Source organism: Symphodus melops, assembly GCF_947650265.1.
Source record: "Symphodus melops genome assembly, chromosome: 7".
In the NCBI taxonomy this organism is placed as follows: domain Eukaryota; kingdom Metazoa; phylum Chordata; class Actinopteri; order Labriformes; family Labridae; genus Symphodus; species Symphodus melops.
This window is the reverse complement of record NC_136697.1, coordinates 26736715-26755850: the sequence shown is the minus strand read 5'-3', so window position 1 is coordinate 26755850 and position 19136 is coordinate 26736715. Positions and strand designations below refer to the sequence as shown.

Here is a 19136-nt window from a genome sequence, read left to right as displayed (position 1 = left end):
ATATTGAACATGTTGATGTAACCAGGAGGGCTCTGCAGGCTGTGCTCCGTCCTTCATTCTCAGTCACACCAGGGGCACAGGGATTTTTTTTAATTTTTTTTTTTACAATTGATTTGTCTGCTCGAGTGTGAGATCGAAGACCTTTAGAAAGTAGGAGACGGCCTGTTTGCTTTTTCAAACTTCAGCTGCAGCAGCTGTTCTTCAAACTGAAGGCCTTAGTGGCATGCACCCCCGCCACCCCCCCCCCCCCCCCCCCCCCCCCCCCCCTTCTAACAGAAGAGCTGTGTCACTGTGAAGATCAAACTTTAGTTTGTTTAATGATTTAAAATCTCCCAACCAGCCCAGTTAGATCAGGAACAACCTGACCTGACAGGAAGACTTTGAGTTGGGGGTTTGGACTCTGGGGGTGGGGGGGGGTGGGGGCTGATGTGTTTGACGAAGGCCCCCTCATGGGGTCCAGACCTAGATGGGTGAAGAAGTGATGGATGATGATTCTGTGATGGGGGAGGTGGAGCGTCATATGAAACATCGGCATGAAGGACGAGAGCGATCCGATGACGGCCTCAGGAAACGAGAGTGAGCGCGCACAGACCCGATCATGAAACAGCGAATGTAGTAAATTCATTAACATGATGTGTTTTTAACCCCCTGAAGCTTCTCCACATTCAAATGAAGTTTTCTTAAAACTTTCGGGCTTTCGGGCCCCGTCCACACGTAGCCGGGTGTCTCTTTGGCCTCTCGTCCACATAAAAACGCAGATTTACAGCATCAAAAACGAAGCTTTGCAAAGTCTTTGCATGTGGACGTCATGCATTTCGAAACGTCACAAAATATGTTCTTACGTCACATACGTGACCGACCTGTGTTTACTTTCAGAAACAGTCTTTATGTGCTTTAACCCTTTAAAGCCTGTAATAATCACAGTCCGCCTGCTCGATTCTCTCTTCAATAAATCGCTCAAAAAAATGTGTTGCATGTGAAATCTTTCGCACCTTTTTTCAGGATAAGTTCAACTTTCAAAATAATTAAAGATATAATTTTTATATGTTATAGATGCTTAAAAACGCACTTCTAAAGTTACGTGTGGATGAAGTTTTTTCATCTTTTTTTTCTTTCTTGACGGAGAGGGCAGGATATTCGTTTTTGCAAAAACCCAGCTCCATGTGGACGAGGCCAAAGTGTCCAGCTCTCGTGTTCAGAGGACAGGATCCGAAGGACGAGGATTCTTTGACTTAATGAAACAGAGTTCTTGGGGAGGTGACGAGCAGCAAAGTTCAAGCTGTCCTCGCCACTTTTCCTCTCTCACCCTTTTTACACTCACTCTTTAAAGTGTCTCTTGACATTTTCCCCGTGAGATCACTGAACTTCAAGAGAACGCCACAGTTGTCCTTGACGGTTTTGCAAAATGTCTCGAGATGCAAAATGCAGCTTGGAAGAAAAAAAAAAAGCCCTGACACGTGGAGAAGCTCATCAAAGAACGACCTCTTCTTCTCGTGCTTTAACTCGAAGGCTCTGAACATCCAGTTTTCACTGTTCTGTGAGAGAAAAATCATGTCGACCTCGACGTGCTCGAGCTCCAGATTAATAATCCAAACCTCCGCTGACGGACTGTTCGTCCTCTCCGGGACTTTGATTAGAAAGAAAAACACTCCTTTGTTAAAGATGGAATAACTACAGATCATTTGTAGTTTTTTTTTTTTTTTTCGGTCTGAGTGACGCGCCTTCGGGAGGCGCCGGCAAAAACTCAAATCTCAGCATTTGTTGTCAATATTTTTTTTTTCTTCTTAAAGCTGGAAAAAAAAAACATGCTGACGACACTTTAAAGTTTTTATTATTTTTAAATTGAATAACTGATTTACAAGTTTGAGGAAATATTAGAAACACATTTCATCAAATATCGACGTCATCAGTAAGAAAGTCGTTTTTATCTACTTTTAAAACTTCGACCTGTTTTAAACTCGTAGAAGGTTTTAGAAGGCCGAACGTCAGCGCAGGACCGCAGCTGGAGAAAGAGACCGAGGCCTTCATCGTCTCCACCTGTGGCCCGGTGAGAGGAGGAGGAGGAGGAGGATAGATAGATACTTTATTGATCCCGAGGGAAATTCAAGGAAGAGGAGGTGGAGGAAGAGGAGGAGGAAGAGAGGAGGTGGAGGAAGAGGAGGAGGTGGAGGTGAAGGAAGAAGAGGTGGAAGAGGAGGTGGTGGAGGAAGAAGAGGAGGAGGTGGAGGAGGAGGAGGTGGAGGTGAAGGAAGAAGAGGTGGAAGAGGAGGTGGTGAAGGAAGAGGAGGTGGAAGAGAGAAGGTGGAGGAAGAGGAGGTGGAGGAAGAGGAGGAGGTGGAGGTGAAGGAAGAAGAGGTGGAAGAGGAGGAGGTGGAGGTGAAGGAAGAAGAGGTGGAAGAGAGGAGGTGGAGGAAGAAGAAGAGGAGGAGGTGGAGGAGGAGGAGGTGGAGGTGAAGGAAGAAGAGGTGGAAGAGGAGGTGGTGAAGGAAGAGGAGGTGGAAGAGAGAAGGTGGAGGAAGAGGAGGTGGAGGAAGAGGAGGAGGTGGAGGTGAAGGAAGAAGAGGTGGAAGAGGAGGAGGTGGAGGTGAAGGAAGAAGAGGTGGAAGAGGAGGAGGTGGAGGTGAAGGAAGAAGAGGTGGAAGAGAAGAGGTGGAGGAAGAAGAAGAGGAGGAGGTGGAGGAGGAGGAGGTGGAGGTGAAGGAAGAAGAGGTGGAAGAGGAGGTGGTGAAGGAAGAGGAGGTGGAAGAGAGAAGGTGGAGGAAGAGGAGGTGGAGGAAGAGGAGGTGGTGAAGGAAGAGGAGGTGGAAGAGAGAAGGTGAAGGAAGAAGAGGTGGAGGGAGACGGGGTGATTCATCACAGCTGGAGGGAAAACACCTGCCACACACACACACACACACACACACACACACACACACACACACACACACACACACAGATGTTTTAACCCCTCGACCTTTAAATGTTTTTCCTTCCCACGCAGCTCGTCTGAATCATGATGCACAAACACAAGTTGTAATTTGCATTTTAAAAAGATTCCTTCAGATTGTTTCTTCAGATTCATTAAAAAAAATAAAAAAACACCAACGAGACGTAAAAACTCCAAAACACTTTCTCCTCGTCTGCTCCTGGACGTCGGTGAGATCGTCGCGCTCGTGTGTCGTCGTAAGTGTCGGCCATCTTGGCCCGTCAGATTAATAAATGGCTAACGTGTGACGCGTTGAGCGATCACGTGTGTGAGGCAGCCGCTGACTCCACGCCGTGGGCGGACGCCGTCTGCTCTCCAGCCTGTGGAGGCAGCGGGGGAAAGTCACCAGCTGTCTGTGACTTCTCATACAATGCAGCAACAACAAAAAAAATACAGTCTCCTGAAAAGTGATTCACCCACCAGTCAGACACGTTATGTCATCGGAAAAAAAAAAAAAAAAAAAAAGAAGCTGAACCTGATTTCAGATTTTCACTTTTTTTCTCTGTTTTTCAGATATTTGAGAAACTGTTCGACTTTAAGATGAACTTTTAATCCAAATGTTTCGGTAGCATGACGAACCCGTGACGTTCATTTCATGCAACTAATTCTTCACGTGTGATTTCTCTGTTTTTTCTTCTGTCCTCTCGTCTTCCTCTCTGCCTCCTCTTCCTCAGCGGGCTGCAGACCGATGAAGGCCTCCACCTCATGGAGATCCTGGCTCGCCGGGCGAAGATCCAGATGACCGACTTCTCCGAGCTCTCGTACGTACTTGTCCGCTCTCATTTTTCATAAGAAAAGTGCACGCCGCTGTGAAAAATCAATGCGATGCCTTCAAAGTGGCGCTCGCCGTTGGATTCGCCGTCGCTGCGTTTTAGCACCTGTTCTGCCAGCAGCGTGCTGGAAGGGACGCGTTTCACACCTCCCGTGTTTTCTTCACAGCAGCTTCCGACTTCTGGAGTCGGATTTATCCAGGTTTTTTTTTTAGATTCTTCTTTTAGTTTGTTTTTTTCATCGTTTGATGTGAAATGAGAGATTGAGGATCGCTCTGCTGCTCGTTCAAATTTAAAAGGTGATTTTTCAGACGCTCACGAAGCGTTCAGAAAAAGTAAAAGTTGTCTTATTGTTGTTTTTTTTTTTTTTTTTTAAAGTCGTTCTGTCGTTCTTGTCGTGACAGACCGAAGCACGCCGTCCCGTTCTTCGATCGTGTTGTGTCCAAGTGTTCTTGTTTCTTTCATGTGACATCTGGTGTTTCCATGGCAACGATCAGCCGGTCCCCGTAACACGACGCATCCTAAAAAAAAAAAAAATAAATAAACATTTCTCTGGTTTTGTTAACTGCTATGAAAATATGAAGTTTATAACAGGTTTGATTGATTTTAGATTTTATTTGAGTGTAAAAAAACAAACAAAACAAAAAAACTTTTATTGCAGAATCAAATCAAGAAAAGAAAAAACAAACTTCCAGTCAACAACTTTTACATTTTAAGAAACGTTGACCGCCTTCCTCTCCAGACTGGAAACACTAAACCCTTAAGGACCTTAAGACGTCTATGATGATGTTTACATCCACGACTTTTTTCCTCACTCCAAACTCCGCCTACACGTCTCCTCCGTGACTCTACGAGGAGCGACGTCTCCTCCGATGGTCGAGATCCTCCTTAAAAAAACAATCTAAATAAAAAACAAATGTTGCTGTTACAGATTTTTAAATTGAAGGAGCTGATTTTTATTCTGACACTCTGTCGCTGCTGGTCCACGTGGTTATTGACATGTTCAGCCTCTGTGGACTCCAATCACTTATTAATGAGACTGAACTCTACCTGAACCTGCTCGCTCGCTCGCTCTCTGTCTCTCTGTCTCTCGCTCTCTCTGTCTCTCTCTCTCTTTCTGTCTCTCTCTCTTTCTGTCTCTCTCTCTCTCTGTCTCTCTCTCTCTTTCTGTCTCTCTCTCTGTCTCTCTTTCTCTCGCCCTCTCTCTCTCTGTCTCTCTCTCTCTCTGTCTCTCTCTCTCTTTCTCTCTCTCTCTCTTTCTGTCTCTCTCTCTTTCTCTCTCTCTCTCTGTCTCTCTTTCTCTCGCCCTCTCTCTCTCTGTCTCTCTCTCTCTCTCTCTGTCTCTCTCTGTCTCTCTCTCTCTCTCTTTCTGTGTGTGTGTGTGTGTGTGTGTGTGTGTGTGTGTGTGTGTGTGTGTGTGTGTGTGTGTGTGTGTGTGTGTGTGTGTGTGTGTGTGTGTGTGTGTGTGTGTGTGTGTGTGTGTGTGTGTGTGTGTGTGTGTGTGTGTGTGTGTGTGTGTGTGTGTGTGTGTGTGTGTCTCTCTCTCGCCCTGACCCGGTTTGTCCCCGCTGCACCTCGTCGGGCTGCTCTGGGTGGGCCGCACTCTTCTAAACGCAGCTTTTGTCTTTGCGCTCTCACTGAGGGAGGAGAGTGATGGATGTGAGGGCGAGCGAGAGAGAGAGAGAGAGAGCCGGGGGTCTCTTTTGTTGCGAGCGCAGAGTAAGCCCAGCAGGGGGAGCCGCCTTGACAATTTGTCAGAGGCGCCACGCTTATTTCCCAGAGCCGCCTCGCCACCTCCATCAGAGTCAGTAAACCTGGAGACAAAGGCCTTCCACTGACACTCCTCAGTTACCCAGCATGCCTCTGGCTTTCACTGTGCCGCTCCTCGCCACCTCCAACAGCCCGTTTTCACCTGTTTTCCTCCTTTTTAACAGACATGAGACGTCAGATCAATCTTTGCAGATGTCCCACGTCAGCTCAGTTTGTCGTCTTCACGGCGTTCATCAGCGTTTCTTCGGACGCGAGGACGCGTTTCCGTCACGTGTTTGAACTTTGGGATCGTGCTTCTTGAAGTCGAGGTGAACAAACTCTGACTCCAGACTCCGGACTGAAGTGAGAACGCAGCAGGATATAATCAGGAGAATTCACCTCGAGTGGGCGGGGCCATGCGTTCCCGGTTAGCGGTGCATTACACCACAGACTTGCCTGCACGCCACCGCTGCAGGTCGTGAAACATCTGCGTCGTGTTTTATCTGTGAGGAGCTCGGTGAGCGACCACATCGGGAAGATTTTCCAGGGGGGGGGAAGTCCTCCTTTTGAAATTCTCCAAATCACAAATATCGGCGATGACGTGGACGTGGGTTGCTTCAGATCTCGGCTCGCTCACCTCGTTACCCGGTGGGGGGGTCGTGACGCTGCAGATGACGTCTTTGAAAAAAATGACCAACAAACGTGATAAATGAGTCACGACATCGAGGACCGAAACAAAATGTGCTCATGGTGGGAGAACAGGGTAAAAATAAAAACTCCCCTCGATATAAAAGAGCAAACAAACATATTTTTACCGTCTTTAAGATGGAAGGAGTTTTTTTTTTTTTTACAGTAACTGACGTGCGCTGTGTAAATGTGGCGCTCTCTCCGTACATGCGTGGAAGCATCGCAGCCACCGTTCAAAGTTTCCTCCATCCATTTGCAGCACTGCAGGCAGCTCAACCTTCCACCTCACACAGCAGCACCAGATTAGCATATTACAACAACACACACACACACACACACAAAAAAAGTCTCGGTACAAAGCGGCGACCTGTGCGACCTCGGCTTTGCGTAAAAAAAAAAAAAAAAAAAAAGACAAGTGAAGTTCCCCCTCCTGAGCGGTTTCCTCTCGGGGAGCCGGAGCAGCAGCAGTTCAGCGAGCCTGCAGCAAAAAACTTCCACCCGAACAACACATGAATCATAAAAAGCGAGCCTACACACACACACACACACACACACACACACACACACACAGCGAGCCCGGGACACAAAAGCAAACCTGCAGAGTGACTCACACCCTTACGTTTCATTTGGAACAATTCGATACTGATTAGATAACACCGACGCTTTCACAGAAACAGCCTTGGAAATGTTTTTAGCTGCCGAGCGCTGCCTGTAGTGGTCGAGGGCGATGGAGAGGAGCAGGAGGGAAGCGCTTGGTGTGGGAGGCTTCGGAGAAACCTTTGACTGCAGCTGGCTGTCCAATAATGGCGGCGGTTGCGTAACCGTCACAGAGTGCGGACTGCATGTGTGTTTTTATTTTATTTTTCAGAGCAGTAAGGGTCGAGGTGATGTAATGTCTGTGTCTGAGAGGAGGGGGTCATTACAAAGAGCGGCCACTAGGGGGAGAGAGAGAGCCTGAACTGGCTGAATGGATGCAAAGTGATGAAGCTGCTTTGTCACTTATTTAGTCCCAGTTTGAATTAATTAAGCAAATGTCCGTGATTGAAATGTGAAATGTGACTTTACCTTTTGATTAAATTAGCTATTCATGCATGAATTATTAAACCAGCGGAGTAAAGCAAATCACTCCTTTTCCTATTTATTTATTACATTTGTTAAATTAAATACAAATCTGTTATTTCAAACAAAGCATTTTTCTTTTTCTAAGTTCTGTAAAAAAAAAAAAAAAATTAAACGTATTATAAGCCCCACCTTTCAATTTCAATGCATAAAAAGCAAAACAATGTAAATCTTGAACTGCTTTTAATAAAACATAAAAAACAACTGGACGTATGGAAGCCCAAAGAGGACAAACATCAAAACATTTTATTTTAATCTATTTTCGGCATAATATCAGGTAATATTCTGTCTTTTATCTGAGAGCTCAGCTTCTTTATCTCGTTAGTTCTGAGTTGCAAAAAAAAAAAAAGAAGTTGTTTAAATAAGTTAATTTCAGTCGTTTTAAGGAAATCGATCAACGTCACAGAAAACCAGATAAAAGATCTCGTTAACGCGGGAAAACTGAGTGAAAGGAAATCTTCAGAATGCCCGAGGACATCTCTTATAGAAACACGAGTTGTTCCTCAGAGCAGCTGATTTAGCTTTAAAAAAAAAAAAAGATAGACGGCCAACACGGGAAGTTTCAAACTCGTGCATTTTCCTCGAGTGTCGGAAAAACCGGAACAGAAAGGAAGAACGAGCACAACGGGAACACCTCGCGGCGTGGAGAGGAAGTCACCTGTTTGGTGGTCAAACATGAAGATGTTGGCAGCACACTTGTTGAGATAGCCTCGTGCAGTGTTTTTCAAAGTGGGGGGGGGTCCAAATGGGTCCAGACCCCCTGGGGGGGTTTCCAGGGGGACATCCTGCCTCCTCGTTACAAGGAAACTAAAATAATGTAGACCAGGACCGAGCTCCAGCACACATCCCGTCTATTCTCACGGTCGATCTTCTCTCCCGTCATAACGTCTGACGTTCCCCCGTGTACGGAGGCTGTAGTGGTTGTAGGTTTGAATCTGACCTCCTCCCCCGTCCTGTGATCAGATGGTTGGCGGCCTGTGGGGCCGTGACATATCAAGCGTGTTCGCCTCCATTATAAAGAAACTCCATCAATCGTAAGCAGAACAGAAGAAGAGTTTCCTCGTCTTCACAGCAGCGCCCGTCCCGTCTTCACGATCACGTATCTGGACGTGGCGTGGTGCGAGCTGCTCGGCCTCGGTCAGTGAAGATGTCACTCACACGCGTCTTCACAGTCGACGTTGACGTCTTTGTGCAGGAGTCGCCCCGTCTGTGGCGGAGGACAGATGGATCTGTGATCGACTCAACATGACTGATTCCTCACACACCTCCTCGCCTGCACCCGCTGATGAATCACCTCCATGGATTTGACGAATGTCTCCCTCCGAGGACAAGAAACGGTCAAGACCAATGTGCCGCTGCAGACGGTCGGAAAACCTCCCAGATGTTTCCCTTGTTGGTTCAGTTAATGTTTCGAGAGTTTGTTGAAAATGATCATTTGATGTGGAGTGTAGAAACTGCGTGGTGTATATATCCATCACGTCACATTCGGCGTGATTGTTTCATACCGTGCCCGAGCGCGATGCCCCTCCCCCCCGCTGGTCTGCATCGTTGATTTGAAATCATCCAAAAAGCAAAAAAAAAGAAGAGGTAACCATGGCAACCAATCACAGACTTCCATCTTAATAACAACGGCTCACTTCCTGCTTCCTTCACTTCCAGGTGTACAGCACTTTCCTAGGTTTCTTAAAGTGACAGGAGCCGTTCGGCGTTTTCGTCCACTTCCTGGTTTGAGAGCGGTCCGGTTCACATCTCACGCGGGACCGTACTCCAGTACCACTTCTTCAGGTGGTTCTTGCGCTTTGTTACCCGGCTCTGATCAAACAAAGATGATTTTTTTGGGGGGGTCAAGTGTACTCGGGGGGTCCACAGAGAATCACTCCCATGATTCCCCGCAAACCTCGACGTCCTTTTTTCAGTTGTTTTGATTGGTGGCAGAATTTAGGTCCTGTGAACTTAAATTTTTTTTATTGATCAATGAATACAAAATCCATGTGACCCCACGTGTGGTCAGGACTCCGGGGGGGGGGGGGGGGGGAGGTTGGGAAAGCCTGCTTTAGGACTTCTGTCATTATTCACTCAAAAAGTACAGAAATCCTCCTTTTGGTTCTTAAACCGTCGATTCTTTCAACTCGTTTAGGTCCAACGTGGTTTCACGTGAAGTCTTACAAAAGCTTCTTTTTTTATTGTGTGTGTGTGTTGAGCTCAACTATTTTTCTGAAAGCTCAGACCTCACACATTTACAAACACACACACACACACACACACACACACACACACACACACTCAGTGAAACCTTTTACATCCATCAACCTGAAACAAAACAACATCTTTCTGAATCCCTGGAAAGAAAAAAAAAAAAACACATTTTGAAGGCGTTTGTCTTCCAGCAGCTTCGGGAGAAGACCTGCTCCATTAATGATGTCACCATATTTTATAAAAGTGTTGCAACCGCCGCGGTCACTTCCTGTAGCGGCGCACAATGCTTCCTGCAGGGGATCCCGGTGATAGATCTTCCTGCCGGGCCTTTTAGTCTGAATTAGAGCAGGAAAAACAAAAGGTTAATCACATTGGGAGACTCCGCTCTGCCTCTGACCACCCAGCTTCTCTCGCTCGCTCCCCTCTCCGTGTGTTCGATTCACGCTGCTTTATGGGGATGAAGAAGAAGAAGAGGGGCGGGTGGGGGGGGGGGGGGCGGCGGGGGGGAGCCTAAAAAATAATACAGATGTCCTTATGTCCCTTTTCTTCTTCCCTCTCCTGCTCTCCTGCTCCCGTTTCTGTCGGCCTCAATTTACATCCATCACGACAACATGCGTCGCAATCACCCGGCGCCGCATCAAAATGTAAATGCGTCTCAAAGCAGGCGGCTGGAAACGCATTTGCTCATCTGAGAGTCACGTATCTTAGCCGCCTTTCGTTGATGACCAAAAAATCCTTCTCGTCCCTCGCCCACCCCCCCTCCCCCTCCCTCCCCCCCCTCCTTCATTTCCCGGCGTGCTTAAATGCCGCCGGGCGCATTACATTGAGATTCAAGAGGTTATCTCGGCGTGCTGATGGGGATTGCAGCCGCCCCAAACGATCGCTACAGGTTAAAGCTTTTTCTCCAAGCGGCATGTATGGCTGAGCTTTAATGAGCGTCTGAAAAACAACAAGCTGAAAAATAGATTCTGAAGACGTGGCTCCTAACTGTGTGTGTGTGTGTGTGTGTGTGTGTTTGTTTTTCAGGGTGGTGGGGCCCGCCGTGACCTTCAAAGTGAATCCGAACTCTCACAACGTCAGCACCGCAGATGTGGCCAACGTCGCTGGTAGGTTCCTCCCCGGATGAGTAATGTTGTCTTTATTCTGACAGATAACAAAAAGGCCATTATCCGTCAGCTCGAGCTGCACCTGAGACCCCACATGAACATTTTTCAAAACTTAACACTCCCCGGAAAAAAAGCTCTGAGTTGTTGTTAAATCGAGCGTCCCTGCTCTCGCCTGTTTTCTTCTTCTGTGTTTTTGAGAACGGCACATTTCATGATCGGCTTCGTGGTGTTGAGTTCGAATCCTGCAAGAAGAAAACTCCAGTTAAACTTCTACTTACTGTATAAACCATATTTACTTACTTCAGTCTATACAATGACCACGCCCTTTATTTGGGGGCGTGACTTCAGCGGGAGCGTGCGACTTTTTTAAACCCGTGATTACAAAGTTTATTTCAGGCGTTAATTCCAGATATTAACTGACACAAAAAGACGGAGAACATTTTACTTTGTTGGGATAAAAAATGTTTTAAAAAAAAGATGTGCACGCTCGGGATGTTTTGTAACGTGTCGCAGACAACGCGTCAACATGTCACGTGATTTTAAGCAGGTTAAAACTTGAGCCTAAGCTGGCGGCTGGCGGCACGAGACGATGAGGGAGTGTGTCGTTTCATCGCTCGACTTTCTGTGAAATCTGAATCGTCCAGCGTTTGCATTCAGATGATTTATGTTTAAAAAAAAAATGGTACTTGTATTTGTCGTCTCCCCACTTAAGGTTTGAAAGCCGTCTCATGTGCACGCCCGCCTTAGCTTGCGTAGCGTTGAGTCAGCGCAGACAAAAGATGTGATCGTTCTAAAAGAGTCTGCAGGGATGAAACGCTCTGCTGTTGTTCTGTTGCCTTCTTTGTGGTCACAGCGAGGAGAATCTCAGCATCTCACGGGCGTTCTTTTCACAAGCAGGACTCAAACCTGTGGTGGTGAAGAGCTTGTGGTGCGCTCTTTGATTTTGTCCAACATCCTTTTTTTTTTTTTTTTTTTTGCCTGAAGAGAGTGAAGACGGCTCTTCAGTGATTCTGTTTCAAGATCCAAAGAAAGAAAAAAAGACTCAGTTCAGCCTGTTCTGTCGCTTCTGTAATAATCATTCAGGGTGCGATCCAGCAGTGAAGACTGTGTGTGTGTGTATGTGTGTGTGTGTGTGTGTGTGTGGCTCCACTGTGACGCACCGTAATGAGGCGAGGGTGTTGATGAAGTGGGGAAAAAAGAGCGGAGAAATGTTTGTCATTAGCCGAGCTGTCATTTCAGAGAGAGAGAGAAGAGTCCTGATATTCCCTGAACCCAATTCAAGATACACACACACACACACACACACACACACACACACACGTTGTGCTGATTGTGCAACAGCTTCTCTTCTGGTTTTTTAAGTGCCATTGTTGGTGTTCTCATCTCCCCGCCTCCGTCCCTCCCGTCGGCCCCGCGGGGTCACGGATGAGCCTCGATTGTTATTGATTGTATTTGACAGAACGTGCTCCAGATGAAATATGGCGTCGCACTCGGGTAAAGTGCAATAGTGTGGGCGGGTCGTCTTTAAATCGTCGTTTGTCATATTCAACTAGAATATCAATCCATCCCAAAGTGTATATTATCTCCCCCCCCCCCCCCCCCCGAACCCGAGCAGGGCTTCTCTGAAACATTAAGCTCGACTTGCTCTTTGTAATGACGTCCTTTTATCATTTATAGACGCTCAGCAGCCGATGGTGGAGACCCAGCCTCTCTGTTACATGTTTTCCCAAAGTGTCTAAGTACTGTTTGACATTGAATTCAGTCGGGTGGGATTCTCACAGTGCCAGATTTTTAAACGTCCAATCAGTGAGCTGTATAGTGAATCAGCTGATGATGCTCTCTTCCTCTGTGCAGCCAGTATGTCCTCCTTCTAACTTTAGATTCTGCTCCTGAATGCTCTGGATCTGATTGGACCAGAGAAGGTAGGCGGGGCTTTGAAGGCCGTTTTGGACGCCCCTGGGTTTGCCAGATATGAGAGCAGTTATCAGGTGAACAGGTGTTGCAGCGATGGAAGCGGGCAGTGGAACTGCTTCAGATAGAAGTGATTGTACCCGAGCTAAAAAGCCTCTGCATGTTTCTAATAAGCTCCAGCAGCAGAAAGCTGCTCAAACTAGGATCAATGTTGCTTTTGAAACATGGAGAGAGGTTAGAACGCAGAAAGCTTTACAGACCCATGCAGAGCTGGCTAAACACTGAAGCTACAGTGTCCACCAACATGCAGAGCTGGCTAAACACTGAAGCTACAGTGTCCACCACATGCAGAGCTGGCTAAACACTGAAGCTACAGTGTCCACCACATGCAGAGCTGGCTAAACACTGAAGCTACAGTGTCTCTACATGCAGAGCTGGCTAAACACTGAAGCTACAGTGTCCACCACATGCAGAGCTGGCTAAACACTGAAGCTACAGTGTCCACCACATGCAGAGCTGGCTAAACACTGAAGCTACAGTGTCCACCACATGCAGAGCTGGCTAAACACTGAAGCTACAGTGTCCACCACATGCAGAGCTGGCTAAACACTGAAGCTACAGTGTCCACCACATGCAGAGCTGGCTAAACACTGAAGCTACAGTGCCCACCACATGGCAAAGTAGAATAAAATTAGCTCTGTAAAATGACCGTAATAAACCGAATTTTGTAAATTATTGTAAAAAAAAATATATATATATATTCTTTTTTTTTTTTTTAATGAGAACTAAAAGTGAAACATTGTCTGGCTGCAGCTTCTCAGCAGTCGTGTTCAAACCTCATCATCTCCCTCCGTCTTACCCCCGGATCGATTCTGACCTCGGCCTCCGGGTGTCAAAACATCCGATTAATGCAGCACCCTGCATCGCATTTTAAGAAGCCACGTTACCACTTCTGTCACGCGCGTCCACCCATTGTGAGCGGCTCCGGGGGCCACCGGGGGCCATTGTCAATTGAGGGGGGGGGTGGATGTCAAGATGGTGGGCAGCGAGCTGGTGACCCTCATTGTCCTGGCTGAGGGTGGGCGGGGGACCCGGAGGCATCTTCCAGTGGTGCGTCACGGCCGTGAGAACGGGACCCCGTGAATAGGCCGGGGGTCAGGGTCAGGACAGCGGGCAGCTCAATTAGCACTTAAAGCAGGAGGAGAGCAGCTGAGATAGCCTGATCCCCGCTCCGTCTGTTCATTTGACTTCTCCTTCTTCTTTATCCCAGCGGCTCTTGTTTTTACATGCATGCTGATCAGCCGCTCGCAGAGAGGATGGCTACTCACACATGGCCGAAAGCCGTCCTCTCCGGGGATTACGGATGGTTTGGACAGTTGCAGCGGTCGGACTCATCCTGCTCGAGTTAAACTAACCTGTCTTTGTTATGGGCACACAATAGCTGCTTGCTCAGTCAGTCAAAAGCTGCAGCTGAAGTTTGATTTGTGTGTTGACATGTAAATAATTCTCTGGCAGAAAGGTCACTATCACGTTAATAAGTGAAGAAGACATTGTGCTTATGGAGAGGGAAGACTTAATTTACATGCTAATTAAAGGAAACGGAGCTGCGGGAAGTGATCTCTCCGAGGTCTCACGTCATTTTAAGCTCTTTCCAATCAAGTGTGACGAGGTTTAAGATGCTCTCTAATATTTTGTCCTTTATTTTCTGATCAACCCTTGAAAGCTTTTACATCCTTAAATGTGTCTTTATGCCAAATTTAAAAACCTGGATTCTATCTTTACCAATCATAAGAAGGAATTCAGTTCAATTCAAACAATTTAATTTGTCAGTGCAGCTGTATTAAAAGTTTAACCAAAGATAACGTGTCAACAAAAGGAATAAAGTGTAATTCTGCATCTTGTTTGATTTGAAGCCTTTGCTGTTCCCAGACTTTATTTGGCCAATGCAGCGCCTACTGTAGTCCTTGCGAGCTTGTTGTTCTGTCAGCACCACAGTTTTAAAAGTTTCTGCAGCGTTAGCAGCTCGTTAGCGTTAGCATTAGCGTTAGCCGCTCGTTAGCGTTAGCGTAACATTAGCGTTAGCAGCTCGTTAGCGTAACACTAGCGTTAGCCGCTCGTTAGCGTTAGCGTGAGCATTAGTGTTAGCAGCTCGTTAGCGTAGCATTAGCGTTAGCAGCTTGTTAGCGTAACACTAGCGTTAGCCGCTCGTTAGCGTTAGAATTAGCAGCTCGTTAGCAGTTACTCAGTGTTCTCGTGGTTGACTCCATTTTGTTGTGGTTAAAGTTTTGCCTCTTTTGACGTAGTGTTGATAAATTAATTTAGACTTACAATATTGTGTTTTATTTTGAAATTGACCGGATGCTCTGTGCGTTTACTTTTGTGACTTCCTGGCCGGGTAAAACTCGTCCATTCTGCTCGATGCATTTTTTTACAAGTTACATTACATGTCGGTGTATAACGGGAACGACTTACAGCATGGATATTTTCATTCTGTTCTTTGTGAAAGTCGATGTATTTAAGTTTTTAAAAAAAAAGTGTGATAAAAGTTGTGGTTCTTATCATAATAAAAGCCCTTCCCTGGGATTCCCATTCGTAACCTAATACTTCCTCCTTTAATTTGATGCAGAAAAAAAAAGGGAGCAGAGTTTGGATTTTCTGATTTGTTAACGTTGAGCTAATGCAATGAGAAGTATGATTTATGGGGAAGGAGGTAATGTCAGATTGATTTTCTGACAAATATCTTTCCGTCACCGATTTTCAAACTGGGATCCCGAGGACGAGCTGGAGGAACGCTTTGGGTTACTTTCACAGAAGCATCAGCTTCCTCCTTCCCCCTCTGCTTCTCATCTCCTGGTTTTCTTGCGTCTGAGTGGATTAGCATAGATCTCGCACGCTGACAGCGCTGACCTTCACTGCAGCTAAACACTTGTCAAAATGCCAAATGTAATTACTGAGCTCTTTAGGTCAAAGTAATGTGTTTCATCTACCTCACTCCGCCGCGTTGTTATTGATGTGCGAGACACCTCGGACCTCTGACTGCAGTCGTGCCCGCCCGCCCGCCCGCTCCTCCCTCGCACAGCGCCCGCTCCCTGCATGTGTTTGTCTGTCATAACAAAGCCAGGTAATGTATGTGCCATTACGCCTCGGGTACGGCGGTCAAATTGTTATCTGAGTCGTCGTGTTTTCGCGCGCAGCTCCCACAGCGAGATGTCTTTTGCGTGACTTTGTCGGCCTATACGCTCTCAGATCCTGTGATTAGAGACAATTTAAAGTTATCTCGCGGAGCTGCAGAGTGCTTCCCCCTAACACTGGCTTTCAAAGGCTGTCATCTTCATCTTTCTTCATCCCCCATTACCGTTCCTCAGTAAATTGCTTTCTTGGAAAATTGTCACACTTGTTGTTCTCTCCGGGGAGCCCTTCGCTTGTCTTGTGTTTACATTTCACGTCGACTGTTCAATCTTGGTTGGAGTCTTGACTCCTCGTGCAGGTGTTGAGTGAATGAAACCTTTAAGTTGAAAACTTTCTGAAAAGCTTTTCTCTGCTCGTCGCTCAGACGGCTTTTTAGTTTTCCTCTGACGAGCGTCGCGAGTGAAAAACGGGTCATTTCTGACAGTCTCTCCATAAACAGCGTCATTAGCAACACCGCTGAGCGATTTCATGTCACTGCGTGGAACTCCTTTTAATTGTTGGCATTGATTGTGCATTGGAAACAGCTCTCACATTTGGATCCATCCAGGCTGTGTGCGGCGCCCCGGTGCCCTTCAGGAGCGGGAGAATCCATTCGAGTTAACTTCGTTTCACTTCACCCGCTAATCAGTTTTCATCGCACGCCGAAGGCTAATCGATTGGAGAAGTTTCTCTCACCTGTTGCTAAAGAAAAGAATCAAAATGGGAGAAGAGAGAGAGAGAGAGGGGGGAGGAGATGACGGGTGTGCTGCTGCTCAGGCTCAGTGATGCAATTTGCTCTGAAACCACGCCGCATTTTTATCTTTCCGCCTGTCGTCAAAGCAGAGCTGGAGGCGTTTTGTGAATTGCAAGATGCCCCATCTGAGCTTTAAAAGGCCTGTACATCCTCCCAGCCCCGGCCCCTCCACCGATCCAGAGTCACCTGTGGTTATTTTGGTCCGACTTCAGAGAGAGCGGGGGGGGGGGGGGGAGCTGTGAGCGGTCCTCTGGAGCTTTACGAGCATCTGTGAGTCCTCGCCGTCAAGCAAAGAGAAGCGACGTGCGGGGGGGAGAGACACAGGTGTTGTGCACCGAGCTCGAGTTTGCACATCGGTGCAACGTGATCCCCGAGCCAACCCGGTGCAGACGCCCTGCCAGCCACTCAGCCAAACGCAAGCCCGCCTGATTTCCCCGGCGCTGTTCTCCGGCCTGCTGGCACCGCCAACCCCTCTCTCCCACTTTGGCAGCTGGCAGCGTCTCTGCGTGTTGGCCCCGGTTTCTGACGTTCTGACTGCGGGGTTGGCAGACCTCTCCCAGATGGACACCTTGTAGCGAAAAGCTGGCTTCAATCTTGCATCGCATTTACATCATTCAGCCGGTTGCAGCGAGAGCTGGAGTGGAGAAGGCGTCCGCCGGGGATGCAGGCGGTGGCGGCGGCGGGGGGGGGGGGGGGCGTTTCTGCAGCGAGAACACAGCATGTGAGAGGTGGGCGTGATAAACTCGGCTGCAGCTCTCACACCATCGAACCAGGATGTGGTCGCAGCTTTTGAGGAAATGTAGTCTCACCATCCTGACTTCACACACACACACACACACACACACACACACACACACACACACACACACACACACACGGAAATACATTACAACCAACGCCGCTGCTTTCTAATCTAGACGGGGGGGGAAAAGACCCGTAATAGTGAAGTTTCATATTTTATTTAAAATCTCATTTAAATCTGCATTACCTGTAATTTGCCGACTTCTGTCGTCCCAGCTGAGCCGGAGAAGCGACTCTGACCTCCGTGGAAACTTGTCATCACGGAGGTTGAATAATTTAAAAACACACACGGCATTAGACGGGAATTAAATCATGTCGGAGAGTTGTCTTAATATGCTCAGACTTGATGAGCATGTTCTTCCTCCTGCTTCTTTAAGACTGTGCCAGTGTGACGTACCCGTGTGACGGCGTGTCCACGTGCGTGCAGGAACGTGACATCACGTCTCGCACAGCGCAGCAGGAAACCGACCTGTAAAGATTACAGCAACAACGTTTTTTACACGTGTTTAAAAAAAAGATCTTTAACTTTTGCATAAATGAAGACAAGAGGCACGATGAAAGCGTCACTCAGGACTTTGGAGGAAGTGATTGTGGACAGAAAGCGCCTCTTCGTCCCCCTCGTCTTGTTGGCGAATGGGGGGGAAGGGGCGTGACCTTCGCTGGGCGCCAGTTTGCACCAAACTCTAAAATCCTCCTGCAGCCACGAAGGAGCTCGACTGAAACATTCAGCGTTCATCAAAGTGTGGCCTCAGAGTCTCACGCTTGATTCCCTTCAGTCTCATCCCGTCTCCTCATTTTTGGCGGACTGTTAACGATGACATCATCGACGCTAAACAACAGACTTTGCCGTTTAGCTTGCTAGCTCAGACGGCCGTGCGTCCTCTTTTTACAGGCTGAAGAAGAAGAAGAAGAAGAAGAAGAAGAAGCTGGCTCTCGCTCTCTGTCACGGCCCCGAGGAGGCCGCCTGGACCCCGCCGCTCATTTTTAGCCGTCTTCAAGATGCCTGATGAGACGGAGAGGCAGACAGGCGGATTGATTGGCCCCTCTTGAGCACACAGGCCTTGATTACAACCGCACTCGAGTGCCCCTACCTCCCCCCCCTCCCCTCCCCCCTCCTCCTCTCCTTGATTTCTCTTTCCCACCTTGTTCACGTCGTCTAACTCAGCCTCCTTCTCGTGATTCCTTTTTCCTAAGAGAACGACGAGGGTGGATAAGGAGAGAATGGAAAAGAGCAGAATGACTAACGAAGACGTCTCGTGATTCGCTGCCTGCCTGCGCTGGAAAGTAGGACGAGGACGAGGATGGGGCGACCTGTTCACAACCGGCTGGAGAGGAACTTTGAATAAAACCTTGATGTTGGAGAATTAGATCAATATTTTAAGAGCTGATACAGAGCCCAGGATTTACATCCTCTCACTTCCTGTAAATTAGCTTTCTTTCCCTCCTACAAGCAGATTTCTGTTACAGCTTTTTTCTGCGAGTGACGACAGATTATTCCGACTTATTCATGGAAGTGTTTTGGTGCCTTCGCAGTAATCCAATCCTTTTTCTGTCACACCTTGAAACACTGAGGTCACCTGAATAAAAGCCACGTTTCTGGAACTGCAGGATTCTGCACTTCCTCATTGCTTCTTTTTTTTTTTTTTCCCTACAGTGGAGGTTGGTGATTGGTTGAGGCTGCATGCAGGACGTCACACACTTTAAAAAAAAAACAAACCCCCAAACAGAATCAGAAATAGTTTTTTTCTTCTTTTTTTTTATCCCAGGGGGGAAAATTCAGCGCCTGCAAACACACGTCTGATTCAGCAGCAGAGATCAGCATCCGTGTTTTAGACGTGTAACGATCATATGAACGACCTGACGGTTTGTTGAAATGATGATTCTAGTCTGACTGCAGGCCGGAGGGAGTT

At 47.4% G+C, this 19136-nt stretch overlaps 1 protein-coding gene across 6 annotated transcripts in view; it reads left to right on the top strand.

The window, feature by feature from the left end:
* LOC306826777 (tripartite motif-containing protein 16-like) overlaps positions 1 to 19136 on the top strand; it is a 71815-nt gene that overhangs the window by 32763 nt on the left and 19916 nt on the right. The window contains exons 10-12 of one of the 6 annotated variants that reach the window (XM_079348310.1): positions 3640 to 3726; positions 10513 to 10592; positions 18421 to 18828. In XM_079348310.1, the coding sequence (XP_079204436.1) occupies positions 3640 to 3726; positions 10513 to 10592; positions 18421 to 18440 (187 nt within the window). In that variant the 3' untranslated portion in view covers positions 18441 to 18828. Of the gene's footprint in view, positions 1 to 3639; positions 3727 to 10512; positions 10593 to 11304; positions 11634 to 13773; positions 14612 to 18420; positions 18829 to 19136 lie in introns of those variants that run through there. The other 5 variants (XM_079348307.1, XM_079348313.1, XM_079348311.1 and 2 more) reach the window with 5 other exon arrangements.